The sequence below is a fragment of the Triturus cristatus genome, chromosome 5_1 (assembly GCF_964204655.1).
Source record: "Triturus cristatus chromosome 5_1, aTriCri1.1, whole genome shotgun sequence".
Lineage (NCBI taxonomy): Eukaryota > Metazoa > Chordata > Amphibia > Caudata > Salamandridae > Triturus > Triturus cristatus.
Window position 1 is genome coordinate 769,565,059 of NC_140587.1, and position 12,304 is coordinate 769,577,362.

Consider the following 12,304-nt stretch of genomic DNA (forward strand, 5'->3'; position numbering starts at 1 on the left):
GTAAAATAGAGTTACTTACTATACCCGCCACTGGAATCATACGATTTTGCACCATATATCACATAATCATCTCCTGCATAATCTGATTCTAACAAAAAAAACATTTTGGCTCAAATGGATCAAAAGTTACTAAAACCACAGTAATACATGTTGTTGAGCAGCGGAAGGCCCTTCACAAAGATTGACTGGTTACCTATCTGTTGCTTATTGTTGTATTTGGGTGTTTTAATCTTGCTGATTAATTTAGTCCACTCTGCCACATAATGTGGTCCACTTCCCAATATGGACTACAATTTGGTTCAAAGGAGAGAGTTCGCCCTCCTCTTTCCTAGTACATTAGACCCTATAGTTCATCAGAATGGGAATTCAACAACCTGGTTGGGTTCGTTTCGTACAACTTTTTCAAAGTTTGGTTTATCCAAGAAATGGAACATTGTCATACAACAGCAATTTCATCAGTAAGAAGCAAAAGAGGTCCGTGGTAAAGAGATGAGGGACCAAAAGATAGTGAGAGAGTGAAACACAGAAATAAGAGGAGTATGCAAATGAGAGAGCAAGGGGAGTAAATAAAGATAAGAGTTAAAAAGAGAGAGGGAGTGCGATAGAGACAGAAAAAATAATGCACAGATGGAGAGTGAGAGACATAGTAAGAGAAAAGGATTGAGAAAAAGAGAGAGACAGGGAAAGGAAAGAAGGATAGAGAGAGGGAGAGAGAAACCAAGTTAAAGATAAACAGAGAGAAGGAAGGAGTGGGAGAAACAGTGAGAGAAAGAGCTTGATAGATGTCAAGAGAGAGAGAGCGATGAAGTGAGAAAGCAAGAGAGATATAAAGATGGAGGCAGCAGGAGAAAGAGAGACAAAACAAAAGAAATAGAGAAAGTGAGTTAAAGATAGAAAAAGACAAAGCGAGGGGGAAAAAAAGAAATAGAGAAACAGTGAACCGGATTTAAGGACAAATGGGGAAAGAGAGATAGGAGAGAGAAAAAGCAAGAGCTAGGGTGAGAAAAAGAGAGATAGAAGACCTATAGAAATTCAGAGAGACAGAAAGAGAGAAAAACAATAGAGATGAACTGAGAGAAAGCTATAGAATGCTGGACATAACAAGAAACAGTAGGAGACAAAACTTAGAGATGGCATGAGAGAAGGAAAAGGAGAAATAACAATGAAAAAGAGCTAGATACTGAAAAAAATAAAGGTTACAGGGACATTATAGTTAGGCTCAGATTTCACTCATACAAAACCATTGAAATTCAGCAGTTAAGTTACCTGAGCTAACTATAACTCACGCTCCCGCAATGTACTGCTTATGAACTCACTTATTACATCACACATGACGTGGTCAGTGACATTATTGATGACATCAATGATAACATCTCAAATTACATATCTCATGACATCATCCACAGAACCATTCACACCCCCATACAACCTCTCATAAGTCCACTCACACACCCACACAACCACTCACATACCCATTTGCAGACCCATTCAGCGACTCACACCCTGACTCACTCACTCATACAGCCATTAGCACAGCCAAATTACCCGCCCATACAGCCACTTACAAGGCGACATTTGAGCATATTGTTCATTAACAATTAATGCACATCATCACATACATTAAAGAGTGTATTGTGTGGGCATTAGAGCCGGGTATTGTTGCAATAACAGCATGCTGATCAAAATTGTCGAGTACATTCCATAACAGGAATGCCAATCATAGAGAAAGGACATTGCTAGAAACCCTCCAGATTTAGAATTGATTTTGCTATTTGCCATTGTGTCACACTTTAATGACCACACGGGCACTAGAGCTCACAGCACGTTCAAATTGGGATAGTGTGGATTTATAATATCGAGACCACATATACCAGAATGCATTTGGCATATCTGTCAGCACTGATCCAGAGCACAAACTCTGGTACGAAAACACATATAGTTATTGTTGCTGTAATATTAAATGTTTACTAGATAAATTATATCACTGAATAAGGAAATAGCAACTATAACAGTGTTCTGTTGGGATATTTGACTGCACAGCATACATGACGTGTGTAGAAATGGAAAAAAACACTCTGTACTATAAAAAGTGTTGTTGGACGAAAATATGGTAGCCCGGTAACAAGGTCCAGGTGACTAAACATGTCGAGTGTGTTTCACTTGTGCTGATTTTTTTTGTTTAAATAAAACGTGCACGTTTCCCACTGACTTGGAGTGCTCTCTGGTATTCTTACCCTGGACTTGAGAGGTTGCGAGTTGAATACATTTCGGCAGGCCCTGCCGAGACATCGCACCACTGCCTTAAATTTCGGAAAGAACACCAGAGGATGCCCATCGGAGGGATGACTTGGAGGACATATATATATATATATATGTATATATATATATATATATTATCTACTGGCGGTCGCCAGTAGATAGTTATAGTTAGGACCGTGTTTCCATAGGAAATCCGCAACATTCTATTTGGAATAACTTTTGCGCCGATTGACGAATCCTCGCAAAATTTTCAAAATAGGTGGGGCGCTCCGCTCCTACCCTGAAAGTCTCGGGGGGATTCGTCAAGCGGGGGCTGAGAAAAAAGGGGGGTCCCAAAACGCGTTTTTCCCATGCAATTTTCCATAGGGACCTTTAGTCCAAGGTACAGCCCAAACGGCTGAACAGAATTACTTGAAATTTGGCAGAGAGGTAGTCCTCAGGTCAGGGATGTGCCTTTTGCAGGTCTGCTGTAAATCTGTTCATTAGTTGCTGAGAAAATTGCAGTTAAAAGTACATACATATCTATAGGCGCGCACCGTGCGCGCACGGTGACGTGCGCGAGCGCAATTCTGATTGGTTGTTAGATGTCAGTAAACATTCGAATCGGTCGAAATCAGTAAGTGTCGGCCGCCATTTTGTCTCTCGCAGTCTGAGGCAGTGAAAAACAAAGGTGGAGAACGTGAAAAGGGGGCAGGATGGACAGTTCCTGACCCCCTAGCCTTTGTCAGGGGGTCACTGAAGGACCCCCAAGGGTAAAAAAAGCAATATTTTTTTTTTCGAAAAATCGCGGAGTGCGCACACCGTGCGCGCACGGCACGCACAACGCATCGTAGGCACTTGGTGCGGGAAGCGCACCAAGCGCCCAAAGAGCGCGCACGGTGAAAAACCTGAAAAAAAATATATATTAATAAATACATAACTTAGCATTTAAAAAACCGTACAAATTCACTTAAAAAACCATAGGTTTTACACACGTTATAGTTAGGAATTAGCATTTAAAAAACCTTGCAAATTCACTTAAAAAACCATAGGTTTCACACATGTTATAGTTAGCTAGACATTTCCCTCGTAAAAAACCATTGAAATTCCCCCGTTATAGTTAGTGCAGGCAACTATAACTCACGCGACCGCAATCCTCTGCTGATGATGTCAGATATTACATCACTGATTACATATGTGTCTTTCTGAAAAATAAATATTTGTAATATATGTATAGCTAAAGATTAATGGAAGAAGACATGGGTAAATAGGTGCCTAAATACAGTGATGTAATATCTGACGTCATCGGCAGAGGATTGCGGTCGCGTGAGTTATAGTTGCCTGCACTAACTATAACGGGGGAATTTCAATGGTTTTTTACGAGGGAAATGTCCAACTAACTATAACATGTGTGAAACCTATGGTTTTTTAAGTGAATATATATATGTGTATATATATATGTATGTATGTATGTATGTATGTATGTCCTCCAAGGCACTTTTGAGCAGTCCCTAAAGTCTGAGATAGCCTGTAAAAGCCCAAAATGTGACACTTATTTGAGTGTGATCGTCAAGTGGATAGTATTGGCACTTGCATCTGGCAGCAGCAGAGGGGAGGGTGGTCCCAGCTGCAGTGGACTCCTTTGAAATAGCCTGGATTCTGGCACTTATTTTTACTATTTATATTATTTATTTATTTATATTACAAATTAAGCACTAGCGCAGTATTAGAAAAGAATGCACCCCTAACTATTCACATTTTTCTCAGTGATGCATCAATGTATTTGTCATATGGTGGTGTAAAAGTTAAACTCCATATGTCATGAATGGTAGTTGCAATGAGCAAGGGCTGAGGGTGCTGACCTTTTGACATCACTTACCCTGTATGGATTGTATATGTTTTGTGAGCTAGAGCTGATTCCAGTAATAAAAATATAGTGTGCAGTTAAAAAATCCGAACTATTTTAGGTTTCGTAATGACCTATAGATAGTCTTTGGGGCTTTTTAGTTCAGTGTTGGTCAACAACAAAACATTTGACTGAAAAGCATTGAAGTACCTGTCCCGTGGGGAATCTGCCGGGATGCTGTGCAGCAAGCGACTGTCAGGATAATCACCAAACTGATAACTTCCAGCTACGTAATTTGTTTGGGATGTTAAAACGCAGCCATCAAAGTTTTGTTGTGCTCCAAATTTAAGAGAACGGCTCTTTCCCATCTGCTGCTGTTTGGAAGACATTACAAAAGAATTATCACATCTGCTTACCAATGTTGATCGTAAGTGGAAGAGATAATTATTTATGTTAATGGTCCTTACTGTGTCAGAAGCACTTCTTTTAGCGCTGCCAGGGTTTCTCCACTCCTCTATCTTCATTGCAAGAGGCGACTCCTCCAAGCTGCATGTTCCCAGAGACACTTTGTTCTTAGCAATGTTATCAGCGAGGTTAAGGACTCTGGGAACCTTATCCGATCTGGAGATATAAACAACAATAAAATCATCCACAATCAATGTCTAACATAGGTATAGTTGAAGACTGGTACAGATTGGATTTTTAGATACATCATATTTTAAAGTGATGCAGCCACCAATGGAATCGTGTTTAATGTGAATGTGTGCCGTTGAGAAAATATGCGTAATGTCATGTAAAAGCCAATTAGCGGGATTTACTATGTATATGTTTCTACTTCGCAAAATGTCCTTGTTTCATTCTCAGCCTCACACAATACATTTCTTTGTAGAACGACTTATGTTTGAAGTCTGCCTGGAGCATCATTAAGGTTCTCTGGGAATGCTTTTATGTTCTTGTGTGAATGCTAGGTAAGCTAACTTATACTTTGTCTTTTTTTAGTGTGCATTTTATCCAGTTGTGGGCATCTCAACATAACATGGTAGTACCCTATGCTATCTAGTGTGGTATTGGAATCTAAGAACATTAGATTGATTTCCGTTGCAAGATGTTAGGGGGCACACAAACCCCTTTTCTTCTCTTTTCACTGTGATATGTACATGTCCACGAGTCCTGTTGAATGTTCTTGAGGTCAACGGCTTCAAATCACACAATGTTTGTTCCACTCTGTTTCCGTCTAGCACTTGGGGCCCAAAACACATTGGGCCCTGTACATGAAAAAATTAGTATGGACAGAGATTTACATCTCTGCCTGAACATACTTTTACATTTGTTTCCCATTCACCAACATTCTCAATAGTACATTTGGATTGCTTAACACTTGTGGCAGAGAAATCTATAACAGTAAATGCATTTCTGTCTTCCATGAATACCTTTATGAATTTGTGGCAGGTGTAAATAATGTAACTCTATGTTTACGGCAGAAAAGACCTTTGTGAATAAGTGCAAATAAGTGTCAAATATTTTAATGTTGGTGTATGCTAGGATTATGTATTGGCGATCTTGTACATACTGAATGTGTTGCGAAACTGGTTACTGAACTGTTGTATCCCTGAGTCCTATGTCCATCTATACATGTCGTAAGCATATATGTGTGTTCAAGTTAAGAGATTTCTAATCTTTTAGGCTCTGTTCTCACTTTAAATAGGGACATCTCAGAATAGTTGAAGTGTTAATTTAATAATTATTCAGAAATATGCATACCAGAAACTTACCTCTTTATGAAAACGTTGGTGATGCATCCCTCAAAGTCACTTCCACCCAGATTTATTGGACCTCCTGACCCTCCTGATGAGGCTGGAGACTGCCTGGTTACTGCTGCTTCATCAACAAGGAGCTTCAGTCTAGAAACAAAGGGAAACAACATAAGCGTAAAGTGTATTGAGAGTATATATGTTGTGATGGTCAAGTTACCTCTGAACACATCTTGAAGTGGAGACCCATCTGTGTACTGTGTATATGCTGTAAGGGGAATCCTGTATTTTTCACTGTTTCGAATTCAAGAAAATTTGCAAAAACCTTAATGCTGCAAGTAGTGCACTGCCACCACTATAGTTTTCAAGCACACGTTTAACAGTGCTATTATTTATTTCAGGATCCATTCCTATAAAGTAACCTTTTAGACCTTGAGCAGGTTCACAACACTCAAGTCCATTCTTCTTCAAGACTGCAGACTAAAGTTTAGCTCAAAAAGGCGGAGAGAATGCTCCAGACATGCTCTTATAATGGTCCTCTTCTTCTGACAGTCCATTACACCCAACCTTTCTATAAGAAGGAGGCACCACAATGAGCCTTGCGGCTACGAATACCTCATCTCTTTTGCAGATGCCCCCTGGATGCTCGGCCAGTGCCATGCTTGCCCCCTTCGCGTGATATTATATTTACTGCTGTAGTGTTGCTTACCCCATCTAAACAATTTGTGCAATAAAGGCCCCATCCTCTAGTCCACTGTGAAAAATTATTTGTCACACATGTAATTAGGTTAAATATTGTTTCGATTTTGCCACTTGGAATATCACAGAAAGCTGTAGCAATGCAGCTCCAAGAAGACATCAGACGTGTATTTCTGTTCAGGGTCTGCCAGGTTCCGCCACAACTACAGTACTAAAACATTATTTGTAGGGTTGTTAGCAAGGTCCAGTACATGAACGACAATGGAGTCCTCTTACTCCTAGTGACCCTATCTTTCCACATCTTCAACATTGTCCTTCCTGTCGGACACATATCCTTCTATTCAAACAGATCCCTCCAGATCTTCTCCCTGATCTCTGCTGTATCCCTAAGGGGTCTGTACTCGCCAGTGTGAACGTTTTCAAATTTCGAACTGATGGACCGTGTGAAAAAACATCATAGAAAATAGTATTAACTATTTCCATAGAATCAATCGATTCCCCCTTCCTGGCTTGCATCCTGCCCCACACCAATAGCCGGAATTACACACACTATCTCGGTTCCCCCCACAGCTATTGTTCTGACTTCCTCATTACTACCCAAATAAAATTCAACCACAGAGCTCACATCTAAAAAACTCCTTCATATGCTCTCAATCCAGTCAGCATTCAATTCAAACTCTAGTACATAAGCCATAACGCCATGTGTACAAAAAACAGTTTATCTAACGAGCAAGAACCACTTCTCTGTCACACTCTCTGTAGGGCTGGAGGTCCACAATGTTCAAGGGGAACAGACGCTGAAAGCAAGCTGTCTACGCTCCAAGACTCTGAACAGCCCCTTCATCTCAGACTCCCACCACCCCCATCTGTAACAGTTCAGGAAAGAATTAAAAATCCACTTTTGTCACAATTTTTCTGCCAGCCACTAACTACAATTCACCCACATGCCCTCAGTTTGTTGACCTATGCCACAACCTTTCTTCTTCTCTCCTCATAGTATGTGTGAAATTCTTAAATTTCCTTACACACGCTATAACAATAGATGCCTAACAGTACATATTTCCCCGTCACTATGCAAAATGCCCTACAGGCACAGACCTCCATTAGATAAATCCTCATAATTAAATAATAAAAACCTTTATCCTACTCCTATTAAGCGTAATCAGCAGGTCTCATTGACTTTTTATTCAAATATAAAAATATTTTTGAACAATTATGTTTTCAAGTGATTTTTCTAAATTATTTTTTAGGAATGGCACATACTCGTTATTTTCTTTGATCACAGACACATAATGCAGCTGTCCGTCCGCGTATTTGTCCTCTGAGATGAGCTGCCCGTCCCTCACGTTGACTTTGACAGAGCCTTTGTCCAATCGTATGCTCAGTTCATCTGACTGAAAAAAGAGACAGAACACAACAAAAAAGTCAAATATAAAACTATATTCACTGATGAGAAAAATGTACAGTTTAAAGAACTGCCTGAGGAAACGGCTGAACCTCAATGTTTCCAGTATGTAGAACTGACTTCAAAGTTTTTGAAAATATTGGTATGTCCTAGGTTGTGGATATATTCCTACCAGAGGCGGTCTATCCATTGAGGAGAAGCAGACTGTCACCCACAAAGCATAGCTAAGGGCATGGTTCACCTAGGGCACCAGATACCGGCAGATATTTTGGGGCAGCCCTGATTTTTACTGTTTAAAGAGGACTTCTGTGTCATCAATGTCACTGTCTGGGAAATATTTATAATGTGTTCAGTGAGTCAACTCATGTTATGATAAGCTATTGCTACCAGGAACAAGTAAAAGGTTGTTATAGTTGTAGGTGATTTGTAAAGTCCGTGTTGTCACAGCAGAGGACTGGTGTGGAAAAACCAGTTCACAAGGCTTAGCAGAAAGCACTAACAAATGAAGTGCAGTATCTACTTTTGTTTAATGTACAGTCACGTCGAGAGGAAGAGGTGACAATCTTGAAGGGTTCCCTTTCGCATTGGAAAGACCCAGTAGGGCGGCTGTTTGAAAAACTGTCGCTGTTGCTTCGAAACTGTATTTCTTTCTATCCAAATACGATAAAATATTTGAACACAAAAAATAGGCAACATGCCTGTTTTGTTTTTTCTTTTGCACCATGTTTTGTTGTTTGAAGTGATCGGGGTGTCTAATTCTAAGTCCTAGTTCTTGCTCTACTCTTCCTCAGTATTCAGATAATTATTTGCAATTGTTGTCATGTGGCATAGGATACAGAATTATGGCAAGAGAGATGGTGCAGACAAAGTGTTTACGTAAGCTGCATACCATGTGGTCAGGCACATCTTTAACAATCTATATTTTAATTGAGTTCCATGGCCACAAAGCACTAGGTGGCTACCAGGTGGCCTCATTAGGTGGAACACATGTGCCAAGGAAAAGTGAGGGGTGATAGGGCACTTTCTATAAATTAGATATGATGTCAGTGACCCTCTCCATTACTGGCAACAGTCCCTGAAGCATCATTTATAGTTATCCCTCTCACCACTCTAACCACTATTACTTTAAAGGCAAAGGTATACATGGTGGGTTGGCTAATTCTGAAGCAGAGTGCAGGAATGGACCCTTTCAGTACCTTGGAGGCCTCCACATCTGTATTTGCACCCATGAGCAAGGTGTACTCTGGGCAAAACTCAAGCATATTAATTATGCGAGCAGGTCGCAAGTCTTGTGCCCAGCCTCTCTGTGCAGCACTGTGTTAGCGGATCCATTGCTGCATGTGGAATCATTCTATTCACAGTTGCTGCTTTTGCTCCATTTAGGCCACAGTCTCTCTTGGTGTTAGATGCAGTATATCTTAGCTTTAAGCGTAAGTGTAAGGTAGCGCAAGACTCCTGAGTTGTGCCAAACCCCGACAAACGTGCACATACTTGTACCTAGGTGCAGTCCATTGTTAACGTTCTTCACACTAGTCATCGAAGGCTGGAGTAGTTGAGCAAAGCATGGAGGGCATGTTCTTATTGAGACGAATGTCCTGATGCATCCCATACAAGCCAGCAGTGCATGATTTGGTAAAAAATAACTTTGTTGCTGACTGCATTTCAGAATGCTGCGACTGCCAAATACCGAGTGTATCTAGTCTTGATTCTACCTTTTGCCTCTTCCACCACAGTACAGTTGCACTCGTGTAACTTCTTTTTAATCTCTGGTTTCTACTTTTGTCACTGTTTTCCTATCTTTCTCTTCCTCCACCGCTCTACCTTTTCTGCCTTTCGCTCGTTTGCTCAGTTTCAAAGTCTGAAAGTGAAAAATAAGTCCCAGTCCCAAAAAGGGAATGCTGGTGCCCAACACCTGCAACCACTGGCAAAAATCAAGCACTCCCACCCAGACCCTAATTCCCTTGTAAAAATGAATGGTGTGTACCTGTACAGAGTGATAAAATAAAACGGCATCAGACTGTTTTGTTTGAAATCCAAATCCAGCTTGGAAGTTGTTCGGGAAGGTGAAATCATTTGAACTGAAACCGAGTGTTCCACTTCGAGAGAATTCTGCAGATCTTACAATCTAGGAAGAAAGAGAACAGTTATTCAAAGCCTGAAAGTCCACCATTTTCTATTACTAGTGGCTGCCATTTTTAATATTAGTGATGTCAGCTGATTTCTGCATTCATGTGACAGCTCAGTTGGTAGTCCAAGTGGGTATCTCGTTCCACCAAGAAGAACACCTTACTGCATGAGTTAGCATGCTTTGTTTATGCTTCCAATACCGTAATCGGATGTACTGTCAACTCCTAACATTAATGTATAATGGCAATTGTGTTGCTTTCTGGAACACTTCATAGCACTCTGGTGCACATAAAATAGATACATTTCATCAACAGATGTGGATTTGTTAATGTACATGGATATTATTTATTTAAATAGGATATTGAGATACTCTGAGTGCAGCAAGAGGTATCCTCCACACCCCTTTACCTCTCTCTATTATTCCCACAGCTGTATTCATGGTCACTTATTGCGGGCATATGACACTCAGAAGTTGTGATTGGCTGATGAATATAGACATTGGATAGGCCGTGGTTGAGACTGACATGTGTCTGGACTAATCCCTCCTTAATGTGTACTTGCTGTTGATGGCTTGTTTAAGCAAGGGTGTTTTAGATAGTTCTCAAAATGGCACTGATGGTTCTCAGAGAGAGTCAAAGGGCAGCCCTACGGTGGGGCTGGGAGGCCTTACAGACCTAAGTGTGTGCGTTCATGTATAAGTCACTCCCGTTTTGGCTGCTATAATGCTGCTATAATGCTGTGAGGAAACACCAACCTTCGGATAGAAATTATAAAGTTTTAACGTATTAGGTGTCACTATGTGTAACACTGACATACACAACTACTTACTCCCATTTATTGAGATGAGGATATTGGTTTCATGGACATAAAAACTGCATTATACTAGCAAATATTATGTACAGTCAGCATGTAATATATTATGGCTTATATAACAAAGGTGTCTTTCTAAAAAGGTTGTACTAGTGTTCACAGACTGGATTGCCTGTACATGTCAGGGAATCTACAGAGGTACAAACAATCCATCTAAAGGCAAACAATGATGATACCCTCATTAATACAGTCAATCAAAATTACTCTTGTAGGTGAATTCTTCTATTGTTCACTAACCTTCAAAGTGCATAGGGTGTTACGGTGGCGGACCAATGCTTAAAGGTACAGTAAAAACTAATAAATAAGTGACTTATCATCAGTAGGGTAGTATGTCAATGTCGCTCTATTAACTTATCACATCCGGCATTGGAATAGTGGACCGAGGGAACTGGGTTGGAATCCAGTGGCCATGCAACATTTTGTGGATATTTGTGGAACCTATCACTTTGTTCATATTCACACACCTTGTGTAGGTAGTTTGCCATCTAGCAAACACACACAAAATATAGCCCTGTAAACAGCAGGGCTGAAAACCTTTTAAGAGTAGAAAAGAGGAGTCGTTGAAGACCATGGTGTGCAGTTCCACTTCTTCAACGCCTGTTATCATTCGCAACCGAGATTAAAAGTTATAAATCAAGTGTTAAAAAAAGGATCAGATGAATGTAAGACTAGGGTTGTACAAAAGCTTTACTACACAAACGTACTTTGGAGACGGTTCTGATTATTGGGCTTCTTGTGGATTTTCCTGCTTTCTGGTCCACTATGGCCAAATGTTTTTTTCTACTTGAGCTTTGCAATCTCTAATGCCCCAAAACACCAATATAACTTATTTTCACTATCTTTCTCACATCATGTTTCTGTACTGCCAGGTTCTGGACAATGGGATTGACTGGTTCCTCATGGATGTAGTGTCTTGCGAGTTAACAATGATGAAACCCTTTTGGCTCCTGATGAACTCCATAGAGTTATGACATTATTAAGTGTATTGAAGTGAGGGCTGCTTTAGAATGTTGAGTTCGCAGTTAAACGCAGATGAATAAAGATGTGTAAAAGCTCCGTGTGTGGCGTAGTCATTTACGAGTACCTCGGCTGGGAAGACACTACAACAGGTATTAGGTGGCGTTTCGTATACAAGTGAATAGCTTGCATTACGTTTCTTTGCAGGGGATGGAAATCTTGGTTTCAAAGCAAATGTCTTAAAGTGTAGAACATGACAATCTGTTCATATTTTTCATAGAGGCTCACGGAAAAAATAAATATAGCAACTTTTTCTATCCCTCAGTGAAATAACCTTTGTTACTGTGACGTGTGTAGGCGCTAGGTAGCTATCTTCAGTGTCACAATCATGTGATGTAAAAAGTGACAATA

The 12,304-nt window shown here is 40.3% G+C and overlaps 1 protein-coding gene across 1 annotated transcript in view; it reads right to left on the reverse strand.

The window, feature by feature from the left end:
- LAMA3 (laminin subunit alpha 3) overlaps positions 1 to 12,304 on the reverse strand; it is an 881,606-nt gene that overhangs the window by 22,570 nt on the left and 846,732 nt on the right. The window contains exons 70-74 of the mRNA XM_085605753.1: positions 9,924 to 10,064; positions 7,798 to 7,928; positions 5,857 to 5,985; positions 4,552 to 4,705; positions 4,295 to 4,458 (exon numbers count right to left, since the gene is read on the reverse strand). Of these exons, the coding sequence (XP_085461879.1) occupies positions 4,295 to 4,458; positions 4,552 to 4,705; positions 5,857 to 5,985; positions 7,798 to 7,928; positions 9,924 to 10,064 (719 nt within the window). The remainder of the gene's footprint in view (positions 1 to 4,294; positions 4,459 to 4,551; positions 4,706 to 5,856; positions 5,986 to 7,797; positions 7,929 to 9,923; positions 10,065 to 12,304) is intronic.